The sequence below is a fragment of the Haemorhous mexicanus genome, chromosome 3 (assembly GCF_027477595.1).
Source record: "Haemorhous mexicanus isolate bHaeMex1 chromosome 3, bHaeMex1.pri, whole genome shotgun sequence".
NCBI classification, from domain to species: domain Eukaryota; kingdom Metazoa; phylum Chordata; class Aves; order Passeriformes; family Fringillidae; genus Haemorhous; species Haemorhous mexicanus.
This window is the reverse complement of record NC_082343.1, coordinates 76,710,981-76,738,224: the sequence shown is the minus strand read 5'-3', so window position 1 is coordinate 76,738,224 and position 27,244 is coordinate 76,710,981. Positions and strand designations below refer to the sequence as shown.

Below are 27,244 nucleotides of genomic sequence, written 5' to 3'. Positions count from 1 at the left end.
TTTTAGATCCATTAGTTATAATTTACACACCAATGACATACAGCGTAAAGACAAAATATACAGATCTTCATATATATGTACATTGATCAACACAGTGCACAATTTAAAGTTATGTTACAATTAAGTGTACAATTTTAAATATGGCTTTATAAACTAGTAATAACAGTGCTAAAATAATGTATGTCTCGTGTAGTTCACAGACAAACAACATAATGCAGCTGCAGCATCAGAGTTCCCATTAAGAAATGTGTTGCTTCATTTTGTTAGTTAAACCTCGTACACTGCAGCTAGCTGGATATATCCCTTGCCCATATACATCTACATACACTTTATTCTTGCTGGATTGCACACCCCTGTCTTTGGGACTTGCATTCTTCAAGTATCCTGAAAAATAAGAACTTGTACATTTGAGGAAAGATAAGTCAGAAGAACAAATTAAGAAGTGAGAGAACACACACAATCATAGTGCCCAGTGAAAATACCAGTGTGACCAGTGCAGATGAAAAGAGCACTTTTTTTAGGGAGCTTAAAAAAGAACAACAGTCACATCTTGTTTGCCTTACTGTCCCCAATAAAGCAAAATTTTACTTAAGCATAATTAGACAGGAATGAGAGAAGCAGTAATTTCGGGGTCACTTGGAAGCTCTGTTGGAAACTCCGGCACCGCTGAAGCAAATGGCACTTTTGTCAACAACTTCAAAGTGGAGCAGGATTTTATTTATTCTGCAAAACTTGAATGCCTTTTGGAAGCATATGTTTCAGCTGTAACTTGTTGAGCTGAATGTGTAAATCATTACATGAAATCCCACAAACCTTTTTATGCTGAAGTCTGACCAAAAGCCTGTAAGGATCTCCCTGGCCTTGAAAAATCTGGGAGTGGTGCAACCAGGACACAGAACTAAGAGTTTAACACTGTAGTGACACACAGTGTTTTCAGTGACTGGAATTCCTGTGCTGTACACAGACTAACACTATTTAACTTTCCAAATTGCTCAGAGAGCTGCAGAAACCTCTGCTAAGAAGTATTTCACACTGGGGCATGTCCATAGGGAATGAACACAGACGAAGCCCTCCCAGTGGCCATCAAAGAGAGGACTGCCCCAAACCGGAGCTGATTCCTGTTGCAACCCTTCTCTCCACCAAGGCAAAGCTGTGAAGACTGGGGTCACTGGCCTGAAAATGAAATGCACATGTGCAGTGTGGGGGAACTTCCCTCCACAGGACACCAGTACAACAGCCCATGTTCACCAGCAGGCTCAAAGCTCTGCTCACTGCCAAGGCTCGCTCCCAAAGAGACCCTTGTCTCTGCAGCTCAGCCACAGGATGACAGCAGGCTGATGCCCCAGAGGAGCCACAGCTACCACAATGAGCCCCTGCACAGTCCACCCAGCACTAGGGAATACCCAAGGCACAGCATACATGGATACCCCACAGCACTGATAACTGCTGAAAGGCACTACAGTATTCAGAGTTACCTCTAGTCCTCTGGTTCTGTGGGATTAAACAGTACAACCTGCATGCTGCTCCGGATCACAGCTGCTGAGAGGTATGGCCATGACTCACACCTATGGGGACCCATTGCTGTATCCAAGCTACTGGACCATCCAACTTAATTCTACATTTAGAGAGCATAATTTGCTTCATTAGTATCACATGTCTAAATCATAATTTCGCAGTATTTGGGGAGGGAAGGAAGCTTAGGCCAAACCCCCAAACTTGTCAAAAAACAGCTTCAAATTCTTATTCAAACATCTAAGGACAAGACCCACTTGAATTCATCCCCTGCCACAGAAATTTCACTTGGTGAGCTGCCCTGCATAAATCTGCACATAACACGCTTTTCCAGCAGGCAATATTTTGTAAGGCTTAGCATCTGACAGATACAGGCCTTTCAAGGAAAACAGTATGAAACTGTCATGATTACTTGAGCAGACATCACTGACAAAAGCAAATTTGTGCCTGAACTGTTGCTGCAGAAATATTTCAGGCAGTATTTTTTCAAAGAGAATATAGATCTGGAGGGACATTGCCAAGGTTTTAAAGATCAAAATGTGTTACTTGCAGTGCTATAATTGGATGGAAACAGTCCTCCAGATCTGAAACATCAGGTTCAGTTTGGTTTTTAAATCAAACACCACATTTGCAGGATTTCTGTAGGACCTATACATCCCGGCGCCTGTTTCCCCCACTCGGTAACAGTGAGCTCTGCTGACAGAGCCAATGAGACCGACAGGGGTAAACAAATCCCTTCTGACATGACAGAGTGTCACACAGTCAAACACTGCCATTCACATGAAAAAAAGCCATCAGACTGCTTCAAATCCAACTCCATTGGAAATGCAGGGCTGGCTTTGAATTCCATTCGCCAAATGAGGGGCAGACCAATTACTCATTCCTTTAAAGCAGCACTATGGAAACACAAAGGCAGTACTCAGCCTTTGGCAGTATTTAGGGTCAAGTAACCAGGAGGAACAGTGCTGTCTGCTCACTAGGATTTGGGCTCATGCTCCAGCTCATAAGCAGGGCAGGGGTCCCACCCATCCAGAGCAGCAGTGGCCCCTGAACCCTTCCTAACATCACCCTACAGTGAATTTCTGGCTGTGGCAGAAGGACCTAAGCCAGGGAAAAACCTCTTGTGGTCTGTGTCACCTCAGACATGATGTCCTGGCATCCATCAGCCTCCAGCTCCTGGCAGAAGCTGCTATCCCAGTCCACCTGCTGGGCAGCTGGCAATCCACAGCTGTCCCAGGTTTCATGGCTGCAGAGACACCTGCTGACCCTCAACCCCCACAGCAGCACCATCAGGATCTCCAGCATCCCTACAATGGACCCCTCGCAATTTTGATCAGCGAGGGAGGCAAAACAAGAAAAAGGAAAAAAAAAAAAAAAAGGAAATTAAGATGCTCTCGGACTATTTTTAGTTCTCTACAGCCCCTCAGCACTAACATTAAAAATAGATATGATGGAACGGGGAAAAAAAAGACTGCAGGACTAAGAAAATGTTCTTTTAGCAAAATTTTGGAAAGTCAAAAACAACTGTTCCCTTTTTAAGAAAACACTTTTTTTTTTCCATGATGCAAACCAAAATAAATGAACATGTTGGTTTTTTTGGTTAACTTTTTGTTTGTTTGTTTCCCCATGACAATTTACCAAGACAGCTTTCAAAAGAAAATGCATGGATTGAATCCTTTTAAAGAGGTCTGACCATCCTTTAATGGTCTTTTAATGACTGGGACTCATCTGCTGCAAGCACACCTTGCAATGCTGAACAAATAGAGAAAGCACAGCCTTCAAACATGCATCAGTAAATGAATGAGAACATCTCCATCAGAATTTCCAACACACTAATGATTTTAAACAGGAACTTTTTGATGCAGATTCCTTTTATTCAGAATATCAATACCTACATTTTTTGCAGATAAAACTCCATGGCTAAGTCTCTCCTGACTTGGCCATGGAGTTACCCAGGCCATCACCTCTGCACTTTCAAGCCCAAGACTTATCTTCTCGTGCCCTATTTTTGTGCTTAGTTTCCTGAGAAGGATCCCAAGTAACTGGATGATATCTTTCTCCTCAGTTTTGGTTCACTTTGCCATTAACACATGCCCACAACATTGACTGGAACAAGGCTTCAAGGACATGCCTAGGGAATTGTGGAAACAGGTGCAAATTCATACCAAACCTGTCAGCTCTCACTGCAGTGGCTCCCATGCATGAACAGACCTGGGGTTTCAGTGCAGACAAACATGTCCCTGCTTTCAAAGCCAAGGCTAACTCCAAGTTTCTCCAGAGCAGGTGCTTTCCTCTGCAGGAGGCACTCTAGGATCCTAGGGAGCAAGCTATTCTTTGAGTGCTGGAGCTATTTCAAGCTCCACATTCACTACAACTATCAACAATTAACATCCTAAAGCAGTTGTCTGCCCTGTCTGCTCCTAGAACATTTGGTACAACCAACACATTATAAAAAAATTGCTGAGGGATCCTGATTCATCTAACTGTAAGTCACTGAGAATGTCATAATTAAAACAGGCCACCAACAAAGTCTGCAGTCAAATACCCAATTTTATATGCATATTTAAAAACACAACAGCTCAGTATGTTTGATCTGCTCTCTCTCTACCAAAATCAACTAATCATGGCCAAGCAACACTGAAATACATGTTTAACTTCAAAGCTGTGAGTAAATCCAATGGATTTATTCTCATCTCTAACCTGCATTTAGGGAGACATGAACATGAAGCATGTAAGAACCTGTGCAATCATTTTGGGATCCAGATCCAAAGATATGTCAGCAAAGGCAATTTAAAGTAAATTCTGGTCATGCTTTCAGTATCTGAATTTCCCGCCACACATGGCAGTGCTGAGAGAACTGTCCCATCTCACCTCCTCCCGTGCATCAGCTTTAGGGACTGTGAACTGCAAGCCAGCACAGTGCCCAGCACCCCCTGAAGCACCTCCCTAGGCAGCTATAAACCATTCAATTGCCTGGGCCAACATCTTGCAGCTACACAGCATCCCATGCCTACTAACACCTCAAACTGCTTTGCAACCTTCATGGGTTTGCTATGTCTGTTGGTAAAGAACATAAAGCATCCACTGCTGAGACACACCAGACTTTCAGCAGCAAATCCCAGCTCTTTAGCCTTGCCTAGAAATAGCAGACAGCAGCCATGGGCAGGGAGTTAAAACATAGTAATTCAAAAATACAGAAGAAATTTGACCAGCACATATTCCAGATGAGTTAACACTGACATCTCCCTCCTGCAATAAAGTATTCTAGAGTAGTGATTTCAACCTTCTGCAAAGAACAAGAAACACTAACCAGCTCCATTCTGCAGGATTATGTTTTCCTCCATCCTTCCCTGACTGTCTGCAAAAGAACTGGGAGCAGTTCTTTTCTGCAGACCCTGTAATACCCAAAGTATGGGTAGCTATCAAATAAAATTCCCCTGAAACTTTGCCAAACTACACAATCTTTTTAGGCTGGAAAACACTTTTGAGATCATCAAGTCCAAGGTTTAACCTAGCACTACCAAGCCCACCACCAAACAATGTCCCTGAAGTGCCACATCTACATGGCTTTTAAATACCTCCAGGGGTGGTGACTGGGCAGCCTGTTTTTCTCAATATCCAATCCAAACCTCCCCTGGCACACCTTGAGGCCATTTCTCTTATCCTAGAGCTTGTTACCTGGGAGAAGAGACCAACCCCCACCTTGCTACAACCTCTCTTCAGGCAGTCATAGAGAGCAATAAGGTCTCTCCTGAGACTCCTTTTCTCCAGGCTAAACACCCCCAGCTCCCTCAGCTGCTCCTCACAAGACTTGTGTTCCAGTTCCTTTCACCAGCTTTATTGTCCTTCTCTGGACATGCTCCAGCACCTCAATGACTTTCTTGCAGTGAAGGGCCCACAACAGAACACAGGACTCAGGGTGCAGCCTCACCAGTGCTGAGACAGGGGGCCAATCACTGCCCTGGTCCTGCTGGCCACACTACTGCTGATACAGGCCAGGGTGCTGCATGAATCTGATACACCACAGCACACCACTGGCTTATCCTGACATGGCACTCAACCAACACCATCAGGGCCTTTTCATTACAGCATCCATCATTTTCTTCCACAGAAGAAAACTGTGCCAATCATATCTCTTCCATTTCTGTCCTCAACCCACTGCTGTAAAGGTAACATAACAACACAAACCAGTTGTGACAAATGCTCCACTTCCCAGAAGTCCGTTCCACTTCAATGGGGGACCTGGTTTTGAACATGAACAAAAATAGGCTTAAAGGTCCTGCTGCCCTCTACACCTCCAGTTTGCCCACGTGTGTTTTAAATGTGTTTACCTTGGTCCACCTGAACAATTACACAAAACAAAATACGGCTGAAATAGTCCAAGCAGTATGTGACAGCTGAATCAAGCACAATGGTCTCTTCCAAAGTGGTATAAACCTCTTCCTGACCTGAAGGAGAAAACAAATCAGAGTGATCCCAAGAAACAGCTTATCTGCACAATGGGAGACACTTGTACACATCACTTGCATTGTTCATGATCTCTGTACTCATCCATGTCCACGTCTGAGTCAAAGAGGGAATGTCCAGTGTAATCTGTGTCAGGGGTTTGGGAAATACTGTTCCCTTCCTCATCAAATGTTTCTGTCCTTGAATAAAAACTAAAGTCCTGCAAAGGGGAGTAAGTCTTGCTTGCTTCGCTGCTTTCCTCAGATTCATACAGAGTGTTGTCATCATCATGGTGCCATTCTGGCCAAAATTTCCTCCTTATTCTTTCACAATACATAGCAAGGTTAATCAGTTCACCTGCAACACAACACAACAGACTTAAGTAAATATATCCAAGCAGTAATGCTCTAACTCACCTGATGATGCAAAATCACATTAGCTGTGTTTGGAAACAAACCGTGTAGGGCCTTTCCAAAGAAGTTCAAAATTCCAAGATGCCATCAATCCTCTTAGCAGTTGTTTTTAATTTTAGTGTAACTACATACAACAAGAAGGGTTACACAGGAATAAACACAAATGCATGTTCACACAAATAGCAAAGTAAGTATCCCAAATTCAACCTCTAAAAAAAGAAATCAAGACAAGCACTAATACTGTAAAGCTTCTGTAGCAGAACTTTTTGCTTAATTGCAAACACCTGGATCCTAAAGACAGAATTTGATCTTATAGATGGCACAGTATGCTTATTAAATACAGTGAATGTGGGGTTTTCACCACCAGATGGCAGCGTTGTCTGCAACATAAATTCACATTTAATATGGCCACCAGCTCACTCCTACAGCTCCCAGCCCTAGTATCTTATGCCTTGTTTATAAATATATGTATGCTTACAGAATAAATCATAAAAAAAAAATCAAAAAAGAAATTTAAAAAACTCAAAAAAGAAATAACAGCGTGTTAAAAGGGAGGTGAATGTAAAACCTGTACTCATAACAGTGTAAGTAGGTTGATAGGTACAGAGAATCAACCACACTCTTGGGTATTTCAATCTATTATCTTCTATTTATTTTCATTAGAGACAAAATAATTCAACAAACACAGTAATCCTTCTAGACAGCCATGATCCCTTCAGAATTTTACCTGTGATGGCCCAGACATCAAGGGGAAGAACTGCACAGCCAATATTTATATCCTTTCCTCATTATCTGAGGAAAAGAGTAAGCCTGTGCCTCTTCACCACAGGTTTATCAGAGCTGTCTTGCACAGAGTAGGTTTACAGGTCAGATTCACTCCTTTTACACTATTTTACATCCTTTTTCTCATTAGCTCTTCCCATTTTTCATGCTGTGTGGTTTTACTATGAAAATGGATGCAAAGAACAACCCTCTCTGGGGAGGAGGGGTATGTTGGCTTCCAATTCATGCAAAAGCAAAGTGACTCTAAAGCCAAGCTGGATTTCTTCCTTGCCTGGCATCTTCAGGAACTGCAAAGGCTATAATTTCAGTGAGAAAACAGCACTTGCAGTTCTACTATCAAGGAAAGTACTCAGCAAAATTTGGCTAATGGCTGATCTTCCGTTTTCTCATATATTACCCAGCATCCAGTCCTTAAAAGCTTTAAGGCTTTGCCATGTTAAACAGGGAAAAGATCAAGTACAGAAATAAAAACAATTACTGTGTAGAACATTAAAGAGAAAACAAAGAATTTTAAGAGAAAACAATATTACAGGATACGAATGCTACATCAAAGGCAAGAAAAGTCTGCTGAAGTACTGCAGTCTTCAAAATGTCCTTCCAAGGTATTCCAAGTTGAAACATGAAAAATGCCACCAAGAGCTTTTAATCAGAGGTCACTAAGCTTTCTTACCTTTGATTAGTCTCTCTGGTCGAGTCCCTGGTAACGTCCACATTGCCTGTGCCAGATGCCCAAAGACAGTGGCATCAACAGTGGAAACAGTTGATCCCATAATGTACTTCTTGTCACCTGTAAGTACAACAGCAAATATTTCTTGACTGGATGCCACTTTTCGCCAAATGAAAAAAAAAAAGAAAAGAAAAAAATCACAGTCCCACCTTTAGCATATTTATTTTACTGAAATCATTCCAATGAAAAGGCTGACTTGCTCAAAGACAGGGATTCCAAAGCTATTTCTAGGGTTCAGCAGGTGAAATCTATTACTGCAGCTGCCCCTGTGCTTAAGACTTCTATAACCAGGCCAATTACAGAGCCACCACTGGCCAAGGAACCTCCTCTGCTTCTCACAGCTGGCAGTACTCACACACTGTACTCGTTCTGCTGCATTTAAAATCTGCTCTGCAGCTACAGGGTGCCTGAAAACACATTCAGGGTGCCTGAAAACATTTCTGCCTTTGGTGCAAACCCAAAACCACTCAACACAATTCAAAATCATGAACTTGCTGAAAGAAGCTGGTCACCCTTTACCTCCCACCCATCCAGATCCAGGTTCAATTTACTCATCTGATCAGCTGGAAAAAGAAAAGACACACCCAAAGCTTTCCTCTCTCCCTATTTGTTCAGGATGAAATGGATGCACCAGTCAGACCTTCAGCAAGTGCTCAGAAATAACCTGCATCTCCAGGGAAAGGACAAAGCTGTAGGGAGGAGTGGACAGGTCCTCTCACACACCACCACTGCAGTGCCCTCACCCCCACTGACCCCTGACAGGGAGAAATCAGAGGCACGTCAGGCACTAAGTGAAACAGCAGCCCTTTGGGACGGGCCTGGTGCAGTGGAGGGACATGTCTGCTCCTCACAGCAGTTCTGCTTTACATCTCTGAGCACCCCAATATCATGATGGTCCTAAATGGCCACCACAGCACAAACAGATGGGTAACTAACTAAGGGAAGAAAATACATGAAATACATGTTTTAAAGCCACTGTTTGCAACAAAACATCCCCTGTAGACTTGTTTTCCCATCACAGGAAGAAGACTTGGAACAAAGACCAGGCACAGAGCACACAGTAAAACATGAAGTATTGCAGAGGTCAGGTTAGCTGGTTGCACTGCTCCTGCCTCAGCCCAAAGTGCCATTAACTCTGTGAAATGTGGCACCTAATCGAATTCTCAAAATCCAGTTATCCCATCTCCCCAGGACATTCTTTCAAGCTGCCTGTAATTCAGCAGGTTATTCAATGTTCGGTTTATTGAGCAAGTCCAGAGGAACTGTCCAGTGTAAAATGCATCGAATTCCAGAGTACAGTACAAGGAATGCTCCCAATCCCCTGCACAAGAGCACAGCAAAACAGTGCTCAGGAACACCCAGTAACAATCATCTTCTCTGACCTGTCAGATGTCATTTGAACATGCAGTTAACTCTCCCCAGCTCCTTCCACAGTTCCATCAATTTATTGTTTGAAAACTCTGTACAGGGTAAATGTTGTGTCTTTTAGGTATTTATCAGACACCTAAGCACTCATCAATCTCAAATACAGCTCAAAAATTGGTCCCTAAACCACACTTACATGCCAACAGCAGGAATTTAGCACCATACAACCGGGTCTTGAGATTCAATCCATAGTGGTGATGTACTGGGAAGAAATACTGCCATTTCCATCTTGCTACAACTAAAGCAGGCTCTGAGTGAGGGCTAAACCATCCCACCCTCTGGTTCCCCAGGCACAACACCCCACACCTTCAGGTGCATGGAAACAAAGAGCAAGAAGAGAAAACTGTGGGGTCATAAAACTCCAAATCTGATTTTAAGCCATGCTGCTCCACAAAATCTGGCAACTGTGCATGTTTTCTTCCCAATGTGTTCTCAAAACTTCCAGTGCAACTTTAGTCCAGAAGACTTTTTGATAGACCAGATATCTCTGTGTCTGTTCTTAGGCAAGATTACACAGTGTCTGTCACATCCAGGCTGCCATAGCACTGACCATCTCAAACATCTCTCTGCATCCCCTGGCTAATCCAACAGAAATGAAATCACCTAGTCACACTGGACTTGGATCAATTTTGTACTGAATTCCCAGGAATTTGAGAGTACCCAACACCACGGTTTACAAATGCATGGACCAGAGGATTCAAAAGCAGCTACTTCAACATAGGGTTAAGAAACCCCAGCAAGAAGCAGGTCTGTGGGACACAGGCCTGCACCCTTCCACAGAGGCAGGTACAGCACTTGCAGGCTGCCACAGGGCACTTAACTAACTTTAGAGGCACAGATCTAGGTTAGTCCGACCTCTGAGTTCTCAGCTCTGAGCACCCCTGCCCTTCAGGAAGCTGCTGGCCTGCAACTCCCTGCTCAAAATCCTCACTACCAAAGAGCCTGAGAGGCAGAGAGCTGACAGGGCACCAACAGATTTATGGCCACTCACTTGCCTCTTCTAAACAATTACCAAAATGTGTATTTTTATATATTGCTAATTCATGTGCTCATTCCCCACACTTTCTTACACTATTACCAGGCAGTAGGAAACTGCTACACTACAAGGAAATTACTTTTGTGGTTTAAAGACTGCAGGACAGAGAGAAAGGTGATACCAATGGGATAGGCTGACCCATCACAGTGGGATTAGTTCCAATTTCCATGTTTATAAGATCTGGAGGAATTTGTCAGGGAAATAGGCATAAGGGAGATTGAAAAATCATTCTCAGAAACAAAAATAAAGAAAATAAAAAAGCACCAAAGATGTTATTGGGAATCTCAAAATTAATGTTATAAGAACTGACAGCTGCAAAGTTATTATTCTCTGGAAGCAGCTCTTAGAATTAAAAGTTATTCTTGTTCCTATGTGAGTGGTCCTTGTTAAAAAAGGGGAGCATTAACCTGATATTCCTGATGACTGACAGCTACAGTTTGGCTGCAAAGTTATCATTCTCTGGAAGCAGCTCTTAGAATTAAAAGTTATTCTTGTTCCTATGTGAGTGGTCCTTGCTAAAAAAGGGGAGCATTAGTCTGATATTCCTGATGACTGACAGCTACAGTTTGGTATGCACCATAGGCATTGTTTTTAAGCTCTTAAGGTAACAGCCAAAATCTCAACTACTTTCTCTTCTGGGAAAAAAACTTGGGTACATATATATGGAGGCAGTAAGCTGACTGCCTTCTCCTTCCCCCTTTGAAACAGAGGAGCCTCTAGTCAGGCTGGAAGTCTTCATCCCACCTCCTGTCCCCATTCCAGGATACCACCTCGAGGTCACAGTTACCTAGACCCTACCATAAACAGACAGCTGGAAAAAAACATAAGTATAGTTATGTTAATGAAAATTAAGGCAATTACAGAAAAGTAGACAAACTCATCAATAATCAAAAGGGAAAATAAAATTATTCATGTTACTGCACACTGACCAATCTGACATTCACTTCAGAGGGGAAGATGAAAAAAAAATGTACAATATTCAGCTGGTAATATAATAAAATAACAGGAATACAGCAAACAGCCATCAAGGCTTTCTGAAGTACACAGGCACATTCTCAACAACAATCTGGAGTTAAGAAGAAAAACTCTGCTAGTAACATATGTATAATACAATTAAAAATTTGATACAGTGAAGAAGCGCTTGAGGATTTTCAGTACATTTTCTATAAAAGCCAAAGACTGATTATAGCATTTACCTTCACAGGGAGATGACCCAAGCTACCCAAGAAGGGTGAAAGAAGTAGGAAGATAATTTGTCTGCAGGCTAGAATCAAACTCTCATTTGAAACAAGTCCAGTTTTGAACAGATTTAAACTAACATCTGTCAGCAAAACATGGTAGCACCTCTACCTGCTGAAATCTCATAATTAAAACTAATTAAAACTTTCAGAAAGCCATCCCCAAGCCAGCAAAAAGGCACAGGCCTCATGACAGCAGTCAAGCAGTCCGACCCACAGAGATCTGTCTAGATGATTAAATGATCTCTTTGAACTTGAAAACTTACAAATCTCAGCGTCAGTATAGACTACAGAGAAATAAGCAAATCAAGACACTTTTACAGGTACTCAGGCACATGTTTTAGTTTTCTCTTGAAGGTTCTGTCTGCTCTTGGTAGACAGGGATGACTTTAGCACAGACATATCCACTGCCACTCCTTTCAGCCTGACAGTTATCTAGCCAGAGCCGGGGGCTTTGCTAAGCTTCTAAGAACTTGGTCCAGCTTCTGTCCCAGCCCCACACCTCCTTGTGATGAACATGGAACCACACAGTGCCAATCTCAAAACTACAACATCTGTAGTCCCACAGAGGAGAGCACCTGAAGCTAACCACAGCTCTGCAGCAGGTATGACCAGATTTCCTCTTCTAAAATTAATTGCTCCCTCCCTTCCTCCCTCTCAAAGAAAAGCAACTTCTTAATCTCCAAACAACAGATTTTCTCTGAAGAGACACGAGAATAGATAATTGTTCCTGTTAACAAACAAAATGCAGCATAAGAAAGTGCTGTCAAAAGAGGAGCTGTCAACAAATTTTCCCCTTGCCCATTGTGTCCAGGCACCTCATGGGGTTTTTTCCACCCTATTCCCAGTCCAGTAACTCAAAGGTTTGTTTCAGAAAACAAAGTTAAAGAAAACTCTACATCTGGGTCCACTGCAAATGCCTTCCTTTCCAAAACAGCTTGGAAGTCCAGAAGCATGTCTTTTGCTTCTCTTTCTCAGCAAGTACTCAGCTTCTGCCTTCTGCTGGGCTCTTCCCAGCTTGTTCCTTTCATCCACTCCACACCTGCCTCTTTAGAGCATGGGTAGTGTGTCCCCCTGGAGCACAGGGCAGGGAGGCATCCTCCTGTCCTCCACTCAGCCACCTCTTTAAAGCAATTGTTACAGGGAACAACACAGCTACCATCTCTCTTGGTTTCTCCAAGAGAGATATAACCTCAAGGAAAATGACAACCTGCACCACAGCAATTCCTCAAAATGCAAGTCTTACACAGATGCACAGTATGCTTAGCTCTCAGTGGAGCAGAAGGCAAGAAGCACAGTGCAAAACAGTTCCAGTGCACATTTCAACCTGAGCCACACAACAGAAATGAGGTTCATGTAATTCTAGCTAAGTGAAGTCAACCTTAAGACTAATTATATGGGATCCACCCAAGACAACCAAGAATCTTAAACACACGTATTTTGACAGCACAGAACCATCTCCCACTGGGAGCTTTGAATAAAGCTGCTGACACCAACCAAACACAACAAAGTTCAGCTCATCAAAATAACATCTGCAAAGGCTTTTCAAACGCCAGCCTCAGAGCACTCTGCCAAGCAGCCACAAATAAAAACCAGGAAAGGAAATATAACCAGGAAATAAAAAATGAGACTGACTCCCCAGGCCCCAGAAAAGGTATAAAGAGGCTTCATTTGCAGAACTAAACACTGCATTTTCCTCAGGTCATATCGCTAAATGCTCTTCCAAAACAGCAGGCCACAGTTTGCTGCTCTAAACACACAAACTCTATGCTCAGAGAAGGAAGCCTCTCATGCCTCTAGACACACAATTTGGCAGCAAACAGTGGGAAAAGAAAACAGTGTCTCTGCCAGAGCAAGGAAGGCACTAAATGACAGCCCCTATCTTCTGCCAAAATGAGATTATTTGTGTGTGATCAAGCTGTCAGGAAGCACTGGAGGTCAGTTCCACCCTGTGGAGAGAGGGGCTGTGAACAGAGCACCATAACTCGCTGTACCTTACCCAGGAGGCCTGCCAGAGTCCGCATGTCCTTCTCCATCAGCGTGTACATCTCCTCCTCCGAGAAGCGCCCGATGCCATGGCCGTACATCTCCCGCTTCACGATCCCTTTGGTCAGATGGCAGAAGATCCACTTCAGCAAGTCGCTGAAGGGGCCGAAAAGCGAAACCATCTTTTGCGTCTCGTGAAGATTTTCCACCCACTGGCAATAAGCTAAAGTCCTGGAAGGATGCAGAAAGGAATTATAGCAGCGTAATCCCTAGAGAGCCCAACACAACCCAGCAGAGGCTCACACAGAGGCCAGGCAGGTGCTCACTGCCCTGATGGAGAGGTAGCTTCCATAAACAGCAGACTCTGAAGCAACTCAGAGCGCCAGCAGAGCAAACTCACTTTACAGTACTTAGGCAGACTGCCCAGTGCTTATTCTCTCATTAAATCATGACTCATTTCAGGAGAAAACAAGATTCATGTTGAAATATAAAGTAAAAGCTGCAGGATTCTGCTAAACTCCTGTAACAAAACGCATTTATTAGATAAAGAAGAGTGACTGCACAGACCTGAGCAAAACAACAACAAAAGCCCCCCCAAAAAAATCAATCTTTCCCATCAACCTTTCTCCTTTCTATGCTTCTGACACTTAGGCAAGCAGTAACTTTGCTCTAACATAAATATTGAAGCAGTAATTTTTCAGAAGATTTCTCTTCAGAAACTAAGAATAACACAATCTTTTAAAAATAAAGCATAAAAAATTAAGAAGTAGCGGTTAATAGGTTGGTTTTCCCCTGTACAGTTCTCTCTCTTCAAAATGCTGATTTTATGAGAGAGACATTTCTAAAGGACTCTGTTGCGCTCCATGCTTTATTAAAAGGCAAATAATATCCTTTAAAAAGTCTTTTTATAAAATTTGTTTTATCAGCCTGAATTTTTATTTCCCACATTAGTTGTTGTTCTTTATTAATATTATAGGCAAACATATCCTGATTTTTTATTCCATAAACCTATGAAAAAAAGAAATATTAACTTTTTTAATATCCAGCATCTTCAGAAATTACAAATAAACCAAAAAGACCATATATATGAACTTTGTCACCAAGTTCAAGGGTTGTTGGAAAAACAGCTAAAGACATCTCAAAGTAGACAAGATAAACACAGGAAGCCTGTGAGGTCTCAGAAACACTGGGAACTGATATACATATTCCAATCCAAGCCATTCCAAGGCTTCATTGTTTTAGTTTGGAATATGACTTCAGTTTTATCACTGTATGTATTTCCAACTTCACATAATTTCCTTAGTGCTGATGTGATTCACCTAATTTGAGAAAGGAAAGGAAAAAAAAAACCAAAACCAGTATCTGCTGGAGAACTCCTGCGACTTCTTTTGATAACATACATTTTATCAAACTCACATTGTCCACTGCAGTTCAGCGCCTCCTGCTCTAACTGGTTTCACTGAAGTCAGTAACAGTGAGGTGTGAACAGGCTTTGCTGCAAATGTATAAACAGGGAAGAACAAAAATGTACCTGCTCTGCTACTGATGGCTTTGACCGTCAACAGATTATGCCACAACCTCCAGCCCTGGGAAATTATAACAAAAGCATCCTGCTGACGTTTCACATGCTTCAACCCCACTTTCAGAATGGGGTGTTCTGCACATTTGATGGATGAACTCAAGTCACTGAGCAGGTTTCAGCAACACAAAGTTTGAATCAGAGACAGATTTAGCAGAGGCACCATCAGTACAGAAGGAATGTGAAGCCAACAAACACAGCAGTAAAGAGCTACAGAAAGTCCTAAAGCATTGACTTTGTCTGGAAGATGTGGTGTGAGACTGCCCGTTCCAGGAACAATGGTAAAGCAGGACTTGAGACAAATGGAAAGAAGGCTAGCCTGAAGGCATAAGGGCACTCTATAGAGCAGAAGGTTGCACCAGTCATGTTTCACTGGCCTGGCAAAGGACAAGGTCTCTTCAGCAACTCTGAATAGGACAAACTCTTGACGTGAACACTAGGAAACAATTACAATACTATGAATTGGGTTGGAAGGGACCTTAAAAATCATCTACTTCCAACTAGATGTTCACTACAAGGATGCCTACTCTGTGGGCAGAGATATTATTACCCATTAGATCAGGTTGCTCAGGGTCCATCCAGCCTGGCCTTGAACACTTCCAGGGATAGGGCATGCACAATTTTCTGGGCAACCTGTGCCTCACCACCCTTTGAGTAAAGAACTCCTTTCTAACATCTATTTTACATCTCTCCTCTTTTGGTTTTAAGCTGTTCTCCCTTGTCCTATCACTATCTACCCACATAAAAAGTCACTCTCCCTCTTTCTTATAAGACCCATTTAAGTATTGGAAGTCCATAACGAGATCTCCCTGGAGCCTTCTGCTCTCAATGCTGAACAACCTCAGCTCTCCCAGCCTCTTCACAGGAGAGGTGCTCCAGTCCCCTGATCATCTTTGTGGCTTCCTCTGGACCTGCTCTAACAGGTTCAGATCTTTATTATGCTGGGGACTCCAGAGCTGGAAAGATGTGAGGTCTCACAAACAGAGCAGAAGGGGAGAATCACCTCCCTTGACTTCACTTGATGTAGCCCAGGATGCCATCTCATGTCCAGTTTCTTCATCCACCAGAGCCCCCAGGTCCTTCTCCACAGTGCTGCTTTGAATGAGTTCTTTTCCTAATCTCTAAGTTAGTATTTGTTATTTGAATAAGCTAAGAAGAAATGCTCTCTGAAAGCACTGCTCTGTCTTGCTGCAAAGGCCCTCATTCCCCAGGATAGGGACCTGACCTGCTTCATCTGGCAACTCTGTCATACAATTTAGTTACTTTGGACAACCGGCCTGGCCTGGAGAAGGGCAACAAGAAAAAGAAGTCAAAACAAAACAGAAAAAGAACACAGGAATTCCATTGCAGCGTTTTTTAAGTCACCCCAGTTGCACAAGATTAAACCTGCTCACTCCAACCACACCAGTGAGCTGGCATCGCACCAAGAGTGATCAACCATGTCCAAAATTGTTTTAATTTTATAAAACAGAATGAACAAGGTTTCCCACCAAGCTAATTGGCTCATACTTTAATGCAAAAATACATTTCCCGAGAGCTCACTTGCTTGCCCTGGGAGAGAAGGTCTTTGGGTCTGGACGAGGCAGAAATTAGATCAGGTGTTTAATGACTAGGACAGAATAGAAAACTACACAGAATTTAGGTAATCCTGCATAGGCTAAACTGTCAAGCACAAAACTTAAGACATCTGCTTGTCCCTTTGAATGAGCAGAATTGTTATATGTCCCAAATCTTGAATTTACATGGGCAATGAAGGCAGCTAAATAGACAATCACAGAATTTACTTCCAAAATGTAATGGTTCTGAGTAGACAAAACAAGGAAAAAAGTAGGCTCCAATTCAGGGAGAGTTAAAAGAATTCTATTCAAGGGTTCATTAATTTGTGTTTTCTGCCAAAATATGCTTCTCAGCATTTAATTCCACCCATCACTCCTATACTCAAACTACATTAGTGGAGTATGATCAATAAAAAGTTAGGAAATGCCAGAAATTGGGTAGTCTACATAATAATCTACTTCAGTACATCCTAACTATACATTTTACACCAAAGTATTTATGGGATGACATAATTACTTAAATACTGGCCTGAACAGAGCATCTTGGGAAACATTACCATTCGTATTTGTGCCAGCACATCTGTACAAATCTTAGAGTAGAAATAAAACAATAATGCATTAAAGAGCAATGCTGTCGGGGTGAAGTAAATCCAAAGTCCAAATGTAACAGCAGCTTTGGCCTCAATACATAAACCAGGCAAGGAGATGAAGAAAGTGACTCATCAACAGCAGCTTGCCTGATTATCCCAAAACTGTCTGAACTTCAAGGCAAGGGGAAAGCATTCACAAGGATGTGAACACGGGGTTATTTTTCCTATCTGAACCTGTGCAGACCAGAATTTCTTGATATGCAAAAGGATAATAGCAAATTCATTCCACAATCAGCTGTAGAAACCCCAGCCGCTGTGCAACTTCTCAGAGCAACTGGCTTTTAAGACACCAGCGGCATTCAAGCCTCATCACTGTTAGCAGTAGGAGAGATGCTACTCCTAAAATTGGCTTGATGTATTTCAACATATGTACATTATAAAAATATTTTATGTTTAACAACTGGCAAGTCTGAATACTGACCAAACTCAGATTCATCCATATTGTCATATTATGCTCTTCCTGTACTTCAAGCATTCATCACATATGATGCTTGCTTCTTGAAAGACAAAGCAAGAAACAAGTCAAATATCTTTGCAAGTGTATATATATATATATATATATATATATATATATACAAACATACACATGCATTTATAAATCACACATATACACACACATTTATAAATCACTACAGCTGTGTTTGACAATACAGCTCAGCCAATCTAATGGGTTAGTCTGCTTAAGCCGAATATTCAAGGCTTTATGTTCTCACTAAGCACATTAGTGTCACCATCCTAAGATCTGTCTCCTGAGATCGAAGTGACAGAAAGCATCTCACAGCAACTGCTAGCCCTACAGGCACCCAGGAGGTGCCTGGCCTGAATCCCAGCAGTATTGTCAAGCCCAGCATGCCAGCTCCAGAAGAAGTGAGAATCAGAGCTCTCTTAATCAGAGGTCTGATCCCACAAATGTGCTGCAGTTACACCAAAAACCCAACGCATTCCCCAAAGGTGGCTGTGGGTGCCCCACTGGTTTCTAGGGGTCCACAGGTCACTGCAGGCAGTGGAGGTAACTCAGAGCAGCCCTATAGCAGATGACAGAGGTCTGCATTGGATCCAGGCCCTGGAGTGAGAGTCACAAAATTATTTCATTTCCACCTCTTCACTGCTGGCTCACCTCAACACCCATTCTGTTTAGAGGACTTCTTTTTCTTTTGCCAACTAAACATAGCAAAAGCTTAATGGCTTACTGCCTTCTACAGGGACTGCAGCTCCAGCACCAGCTCCAAATCAGTCTTGTGCATCTCAGAGATAGGGTGTAACCCCAGCATGGAAACAGGCACGCTCACTTTCTGTCTTCCTGCCTGAGCCCTGCCGGGTGTCACAGCCTGGGGCCGAGAGAAGGTGTCCAGAGGCTGAGGTTCTCAACAGCCCTGCACTCCTCCCAACTCCAGCCACAGCAGTCACTTCCACATGTAAGTGGCACTAACTGCTGAGGATGAGCCACTGCTTGGCAAAACTAAACATTTCTGGAGGAAATGCTGAGCATCCAGCATTAGCTCCACCCAGAGCCAGCACACCACAGGATGTACTCTTCTTCTTCGTCTGATAAATCTACTACAGTGTTACTAATTTATGATGAAGCTATTTTACATGCTGCTGGCACAAAACAGCAGGAATCACATTATGTATCACTGCTTTGGAGGCCTTGTTTTATATACCTCATTCTGCAGAAAGGCAATCACTGTTTCAAATTCCTCACCACGGGACATGAGGACACCAAGCAAAAGCCCTAAGCTTCTAGTTGGAAGGTTCAGGGACAGATGCGAAGGGATCCCACAACCACAGATGCAATGCTGTCAAGGAGAAATATGGTCCTACACAGTGAAAGCCTGATTTTACTTTGGTGTTAAGCATAGGATGGGCAAAGTTTTTCTCCAGGAATTACAGCAGTACAACTGCAACACTTCATGGCTCAGTCTTTGCCTACTACAGGAATCTGCAAGGTATAACCTCACCAACATATCAAGCCTCTGGTACAGCCAGAGGGACATACAGTAAGACAGTTGGACTTTTTACTGCACTGCAGCAAAAATACATGCCTTGGAAGAACTCAGATCTATGTGACTACACAAGAAAGGCAACAGGGATACACAGCCAGGCATGCACATCTGCTGTTCCTGATGTAACTTTGTCCACCTGTTAAAACAGGTGCCCCCTCTCTGGACCAGTGCCTGAATTTGCAATACCTGTCTTCCACATCTGCCTATGTCATGTCCAGCAGTGCCCAGTCAGCTCCAGGGGAGCCTGGATGGATGGACAACTGCTACACAGAGGAAAGCACTGTGTAATTGAGACAGCAGTATAAGCCTGCCAAGAGTAATGATACATTTAACACATTTAAATCTATGAACCGTGAAACAATGGACACTAAGGCAAGGAGATGAAGCATTAGGGGACTAAAAGGCTTCATCCTCCTTTTGGCAGCCGCAATAACTGAGGGCGGAAAAACAAACCAAAAAAAAAAAAAAGTTAACTTACAGGCTGCCTGTATCATGTTTGGGAGGCTATGACTTTGCACATGGGTATAACTGGTGAAGGCCACACTTCTTAGAAGGCAAAGATTTAATTTCTAAACCAAATCACTTCAATATGCTAATTACTGAGTGCTAAAATTGTTCTCTCAGGAGACACTAAAAATTATTTGAAGAACTACATGTACACATATTGCTGCTGATCTTCGATCAAAAGGTAAAAGAAAAAGCAGGTAAATGCATTCAATTTAAAAATCACACACTGTTTTGAAAGAAAAACATGCAACATAAATGCAAAACTTAGTGTAGCAAGGACTTAAATGCATACTAGAAAATAAACTATTGGGAGAAAGCCTTGTGCCTGCTAAGGCAGCAAATGCAGTATCCAAGGTGCATGTCCACCTGATGCCCCTATGCCCAAACTGAAAAGGGCACTTAAGAAGGACAGAAATGTAAAGCACAGAGGAAATCACAGGAATTATTTTCAAAGATGTCAGTAAAATGCATAAAGTCCCAGAAACATTCTATTTCTATTTTTCATTCATATACATACTTCAGCTTCTCAGGATACTGTGACTAATACTGGGCATTATCAATGGGCAGTATTGTTAATAATCCATATCAACAGGAGAATCCTGTGTTACAGGAAAGGCAATGATCCATACTGCAATCACTCACACATAATTAAAATCAGTCAAAGTAAGAAAACAATATTCTGGATTCACCACAAACACTGGATTCATTCCTCTACACCCCACAAACCACAAACACATTCAGCCACCTTGTTATTTTGGTCTTTACTAACAAGGCTGCTCCTGTACAGAAGTCACATGGAACAGAGGAGCATCCCACTGCTGCTTCCTTCTACAAAGCTGCAGCCAAAGGGCCTGACTTTACATTGCCTGCACAGCACAGCTGTTCAAGGGAATTATCCCTGGCTCATACCACTGCACACATAAAGGAGCAGCAGTTTCCAAGTATGAAGAGAGTTGTGAAGTTAATAATTGGGTACCCAAAATTTCTGCAAGAGAAAAGAAGCATTTGTGTAGAAGCCCAAGCTCAAGGACACATCTGACAGCACAGGAACACAGCCAGCTTTGCCATGCAAGCTTACCAGTACAGGTGCTCCTCCACCATTTTGGTCACAGCTCTGGAAACAGCTCTCTCATGCGGACCAAGGTGTTTATTTAAATTCACTCCAAGTTTCTCTTCCAAAAAGTCAATAATGAACTCGGTGCCAGATACTTTCTTGTGATTGTATTCAATCCAAGGCATTTTCCCTTGAGGGGAAAGTTTTCCATCAAAATAGTTCTAAGGAAAAAAAAACCAATCAAGTAAACAAACAAATATACAAACAAAAAAAGCCCCTCAGGGTCTGTTTTAATGAGAATAAATATTTTTAAATAATTTTCTGTGTTCTTAAAGAAACAAATCCACAAATCTCTTTTTTTAAATAATACTCTAGAGTAGCAATGGCTATTCAATCAGAGCAGCAGCTTTACCCTACATGAAAACTCAGACAGAATTATTTCCAGGCTCTGCAGGGTATTCCATGCTTTTATGCTGAGTGCCATGTGATATAATACGATTTAAGGTTTTTTTTAATTATTTAAATACCTGGGTTATTTAAGGGTTGGCGATGCTCAGATCTCCCAGAAGACACTGCCCGTTATTCTAAAGAAGTTTTAAATCACAGGTATCACAACTAAATTCAGTTCCTGCACACATCTGCACTTTTCATGTTAAAAGTACCTTAAAAAAAACAAATTCACTACCCAACTCAGATGGCTACATTACCTCCAAGGACAAAACACACACAGTCACAAGCATATATGAAAGGCATATCATTCCAGAAGGCATATCATTCCATGAGCGGAAGGGAAATCTGCTTTCTGCAACTTCAAAACTTAGAAATCTCAGACATTTACAGACATACTTGTTACAACTGGGTCTCCCAAGAGCCCAGCACAGCAGAGCACAGCACTACTACAACACTGAATACTGCTACACCTGCTCAGCACAGCACTCACACAGAAGCAGCAAGGTGTTTTTCCTATGACAAGGCGAAACAGAGATTAGAGAATTTCTGTCTCATGTAACAAGCATAAGAGAACATGCTGGCTGCCAAAACATAATCAGACATTTGTCTCCAACTCTCTTACTCCTGAAGGCAGAGACACAAGGCACAACCTTTTTCCTTCCTTGTGATTCCCATCCTCCCATCCTGTTATTTAGTGAATGAAAACTCCTAGCACAGAAAGCTGAACAGTAAAGGCTCTGCACTCAATCTCTGGCAGTCACCCCAAGAATTTCAGGACCTAGCTCCTAATTGCTGGAGGTTTAGGGTTTGCAGTTCTAGATTGATCTGTTTGGGTGTCAAGTATTTACCCTTCCTGAATCCACTTAAAACAGATTAAGGTGCTCTGGCAGCAAGAAGCATACACCAGAACACGCCTCCAGCTCAGTCTGAGAGCGCCAGCATCCTGGCTGCCACCCCAAATGCAGATGTGCAATGCACTGGGATCACGCATCCATTCCTAAAGGCTCTTCCTTCCGGACGAAAACGAATGGGTAACGCTTCTGGGAAACACTGCCTTCTGGGCTGCAGCCTCTTCCAGGGCTTGTGCCCAAACAAACAGCATGGCAGGGACACTGAATGATATCATGTCTCACCCACCTCACCCCTCTGCGGGTGAATAAAGCACCTGAATCCCTCCCACCCGCGCGTGTGGGTGACACGGGGGCAATCCCATGGCAAAAGCTCTAAAACCGCTGAACGTCTGAAACCGAAAGGAGAGCACTGCCCTGTCCTTCCACCCTCCAAGATCTCTCCTTCACCAAAAATGGTCTTTCAGCACTGAAACTGACTGATACATTGCCATAATTTTTCATTATGACTTTACTACAGAAGCACAAGGTTTTCCTGGAACTACACAGCATGTTTAGAAGATCCTGAGCATTGCTGGCTTAATCTTCATTAAGCCCTTCCATTAAGATATTTCCCTTCTTGTGCACAAACACTGGTGGTTTGCAGAAGCTACTGGACTTGAAGATGTGTTTATTACACCTTCCAATTACTGCAGTCCATACCATTTGCAACCCACTAAAAAAGCAAGTTATTACTCAGTTGCACTTTTCTTCAAGCACATACATTGCCTAAAAAGATTTTTGTGTTTCATTACATACAGTTTATCAAACAAAACAGGAAATATCTTTCAGTGACCTGAGAAAAATCTAAGTCTCTTGAGAAATCCGTTATACTGTTTTTGTATCCACTGTTCTCAAACAGACATTTTTAGGCTTGAAACCTCTGCATCCTTATGGCTGATACTAATTACTATCAAATATTTATCAATTGTCCACTTAAAAATAGTGCCAGCTGCTAAGCAGGAAAAAGCTACAGTATTATTAAAAACCGAAAACAAACCAAAAGAATATCTCTTTTCATTCACAGTACATTAAGTGCCTGCAGAGCAACAATAACAATAGCTCTACAGAACCTCATTCATAAGAAATTTACAAAAAGAATGGCGCAAGGTATTTCTAGGGTAATTTTACAGTACTATACAAAAGAAATTAGATTTCGCATTTTCCATTACTCCTGTTTATGACTTTACGTTCACTCATGTCTTTTCCTAAGGAGGCTGCCATTTCCACAGACCTGGCATGAAAACAGCACATTCCTGCTGTGCTAATTATTCATCAGATTACATAAAGGCTCAGCCCTTCATATTCTTGAGGAAATCAAGGAATACCCAAAAGATCTTGATGAGCACACAGACAGGGCTCTTTCAAAGCAAGCCTTACCAAGAAAAGCATCAAATGTTTTGAAAACGCAGCTAGGGATTATGACAGCCCAGCTGGGGTGGGGCTGCCCAAATCATTTTTCATGGAAGCTCACACATAGATAGGCAGATTCCAGAAAACATAAGCACATGACAATAGTGCATTTTCTGGGAGAAATTCAGGTCACAGTAAGGTAGGAATATGTCACTCTACTCCAACCCTCATGTGCCATTAAAGCACGTTGCAGAACACAAAGCACAATAGTCAACAGTCTGATGCACCACAATAAACACAAGGAACAAAAGTGTAAAAGCTGTCTGATCATCTCACTGTCTTCATTTCAGAACCCTCCCTTCAAAGCAGTCCCTCCTCAGCAAGGTGATGACCACAGCAGGTTTCCTGGGATGAGCACTAGCTGCCTCCTGCAGCACTAGCTGCCTCCTGCAGCACTTCTCCATCATGGCCCCTGACAGTGTGCAGGGAAGCAAGGTGTTTCCTTCTGGATCCTGCTGAAGCCCCCTACACACCCCCACTGCTGCAGCCATCAGGTGCTTCTGTCACCTACAGCATCCTAAGGGTAGCACAGTCATGAGGGAACAAGATAAAACTCTACAGGAAGGGTATAAGAGACTCCAGCCAAGAACAGCACCCTTTCAGCTCCCCTCCCACTCAATCCCACTCAGCAGCAGGAATACTTTCCTCCACTCGAAAGAGCCCAATGTAGCACCACACTCCTAACACAAGGACAGAAACAACATCTGCTTTTTTCAGAATAAAAGAGCTGTATCCTCAGCTCCACCAAACTTACCTCTAAAACCCTTCAGAGGGCCAGTAACCCCACAAACACCTTAAGCCCATGTAAGCCAGCACGGCTAAAAGCGCCATCCTGGTGTTCTCACCACTTGCAGGACCCATTCCTGATCCTACAAAATGACCCACAGAGCATGTGGGGAACCAAGCTAAGTTAAAACCAAATAAAACATCATGGCTCTAGCTAGGCCAGCTCTGATCAGCCTGAGCTGCCATAGAAAAGCATGTGCAGGAAGGGACAAGAGGTAGAGCTGAAGGTAGGCATGTTGCTTTTGATGGTCTTGTCAGTTTCGTGTACTCACAGACAGTGAGAGACATACAACACCAAAAAGTAATGCTGACCTTCAGAACAAAAACTAAAGAGGGGAGGATAACCCTCTGGAAATTCCTCTCTCCAAAAAGCTGTGTGATTTCTGACCACCATGAGCTCTCCAAACAACTCCATCCTGAATCACACAAATGCTGTGTTATCTTTCAGAAGTGACCATGTCCAGTCACAACCATCTTTTATAATGCAGCTTTCTTTACCTACTCTCCACCAGAGCAAACGTGACCATCACAAACCTTTGAACTGCATCAGCTGCCATTAGAAAGAAAACAGATCTTACCAAGAGAGTCATCCCCTCAAACGTGCAATTTCTACCCAAATTATTTTGAGAAAAGCATTGTGCACAAAGTCCTCCTGCTCCAAGGACATGTTCAAGCTTCAGAATCTTGCAAGTTCTGTAAACCTAAATGAGGAAAATACATCCCACAGGATGGAAGTCTTCTTCTTTAGTACTCCCAAGTACCTGATACAAATCCCACTGAATTGTAAGAAAACATTAAACTCAAGCTTTTAAAGAATTAGGCAAAGTGTACTGATTAGACTTTCTTTCTCTTCCAATGTAGAGGAGTTTAGCCATATATGAAGTTAAATATCGATGGCAAATGTGTTAAAAAAGGTGCAATAGGGTTGGTTTTCCACTGTACAACATTTGACATACACAAAACATTCTTCCTAACACCTTGCTATGGAATAAAATGCCAAATTTATATTACCGAGGAAAAAAGGAAAAGAAGTCCAGACATTTCTTCTACCTAAGATCTTAGGTATATATCATCATCATATATCTTTATATATATCATCATTATTTTATCATCTTAAAGGCATTCAGTGCTTAACACACACATAAAATCATCCCATGTCTCAAAGAGCCTGTGTGCTGTACAGCTTGCCAACACCACAAGATGTGTGCTACACTTGCTGAGTCCCAACTCAACCTCAATGCTAATGGACAAGACCATGAGAATAAAGCGTCCACTCTCACAGCTCTCTTTCACTGGAGTAGCTCAGGCTTCATTCCCTGCAGGAAGATGGCAAGGGATGTACCCAACCACAATTAAGGAGCAGTATTCATGACCTCTAAAAGCAATCCTATCTCACTTCACTGGGGAGGAAGCACTAGCCAAGGCAGGTGAAGCAAAAGGTAAGTACTTCTTCCCAGACAGCTTTAGAGGTAAGGCCTCCAGAAAAACAAGAACCTGCAGCTGTCTAATTGTGGTGTCTTTAGCATGGTGAAATTAAAGGATCAAATAGTCTTCTGCTTTAGTTTTGGGGTGCCATTAAGTGTTATATAAACTCCAGACTATTCTCCCACTTCAGCATTTTAACTTTGATTTAGCTTTGCCGGTTAAGTCTACAGGTAATCTTATTCAAGTAATATCTTTAAAGGTTATACACTAAATTTATTTGGAGACACAAAAATGGCAAACCCACCTAGCTGCAGGTGCATGCTTACATCTCCCTAGGTGAGACAGACTGGGGGAACGAGAGGCAGGACGCCTATGTGCCATTTCACGCAATTACAGAGAGCTGCAAGGCAAAGACAAACTGCAAGATGTACCTGGTAGGGTAAATCAGCCATCCTCAAGTATGTTTCCATTTTCAGGCAGAACGGGGATAAACTCGGAACGCCATTCCTAGGCCTTGAAAACTGATGCAGTATGATAGCATCCTTCGAATCGAGCTCTTCCTCTTTCCTGTCAAAAAAAAAAAAAAAAAAAAAAGAAAAACATAATTTAAAAAAAAAAAAAACCACCAACAAGCAAACAGCAAAACCAAACCGGACAGGTGCATGAGACATCAGTACATTTAACAGACAAAGGAGAAACCGCGGCCCCGGCAACATGCCCGTCAGCCCTTAGGGGGCTGCTGCAGGCTTTGGTTGCCAAAGGGGTCCGGAGGCAGCGAGAGGGCCCAGCCCGGGCCACCTGTGGGGGCGAGCGCAGGGCTCACCGCGGAGCCGCCTCCTGCGCTGCTGCAAAGGGCGAATGGGGGAAAACGGAGGGAAAGGGGGGGAAAGAAAGGTAAATGGCAAAAGCACCGTGAAGGAGAGACCCCAACCCAGCGGACCTCGGCAACCTGACCCCTCAGGTGAAAGCGGCTCCGAGCGCCGCGCCGGCCCCGCGGGGAGCGCCCTGGGCTCGCAGCGCCGCAGCCCCCGCGCCGCTCCCGCCCGCAGCCCCGCAGCCTCACCGTATGGCCAGCAGCTCGTGGAGCAGGTACGCGGCGGCGGCCAGCAGGGCTCCGCCCGTCAGGTACAGCGTCTTCTTCCACCAGGAGTCGGAGCCCAGCGCCGCCATGGTGCCGCCGCCGCCCGACAGCGGGAAGGCGACGATCTCGCCCCCATAGAAGGCGGGCGGCGGCTCCTCGGGCCCCGCGCACCAGCCCAGCGACAGGCTGCGGTTGCGGCTCAGGTCCGCCACGCAGGAGCGCGGCGCCGCCAGGCCCACCCCCCACAGCATCCTGCGCCCGGCACCCGCATCCCCCGCCGCGGAGCC

General features: G+C 43.2%; 1 protein-coding gene across 1 annotated transcript; it reads right to left on the bottom strand.

Annotated features, from left to right (window-relative positions):
- On the bottom strand, positions 1 to 27,244 carry FAXC (failed axon connections homolog, metaxin like GST domain containing). Its single transcript, XM_059842419.1, has 6 exons — positions 26,940 to 27,244; positions 26,308 to 26,443; positions 20,940 to 21,136; positions 13,580 to 13,797; positions 7,825 to 7,941; positions 1 to 6,315 (listed from the first exon to the last, which is right to left on the bottom strand). Exons 1-6 carry the CDS (start codon positions 27,206 to 27,208, stop codon positions 6,032 to 6,034), a joined length of 1,221 nt encoding a protein of 406 aa, XP_059698402.1. The 5' UTR covers positions 27,209 to 27,244; the 3' UTR covers positions 1 to 6,031.

Bases quoted from the DNA above. Each gene is read 5' to 3' on its own strand.
- FAXC (XM_059842419.1), bottom strand. From the start codon at position 27,208: ATGCTGTGGGGGGTGGGCCTGGCGGCGCCGCGCTCCTGCGTGGCGGAC. The intron at 26,444-26,939 runs GTGAGGCTGCGG...TTTTTTTGACAG, and splicing joins CACGAGCTGCTGGCCATACG to GAAAGAGGAAGAGCTCGATT. The intron at 21,137-26,307 runs GTACATCTTGCA...TTTTTTCCTTAG, and splicing joins TGGCTGATTTACCCTACCAG to AACTATTTTGATGGAAAACT.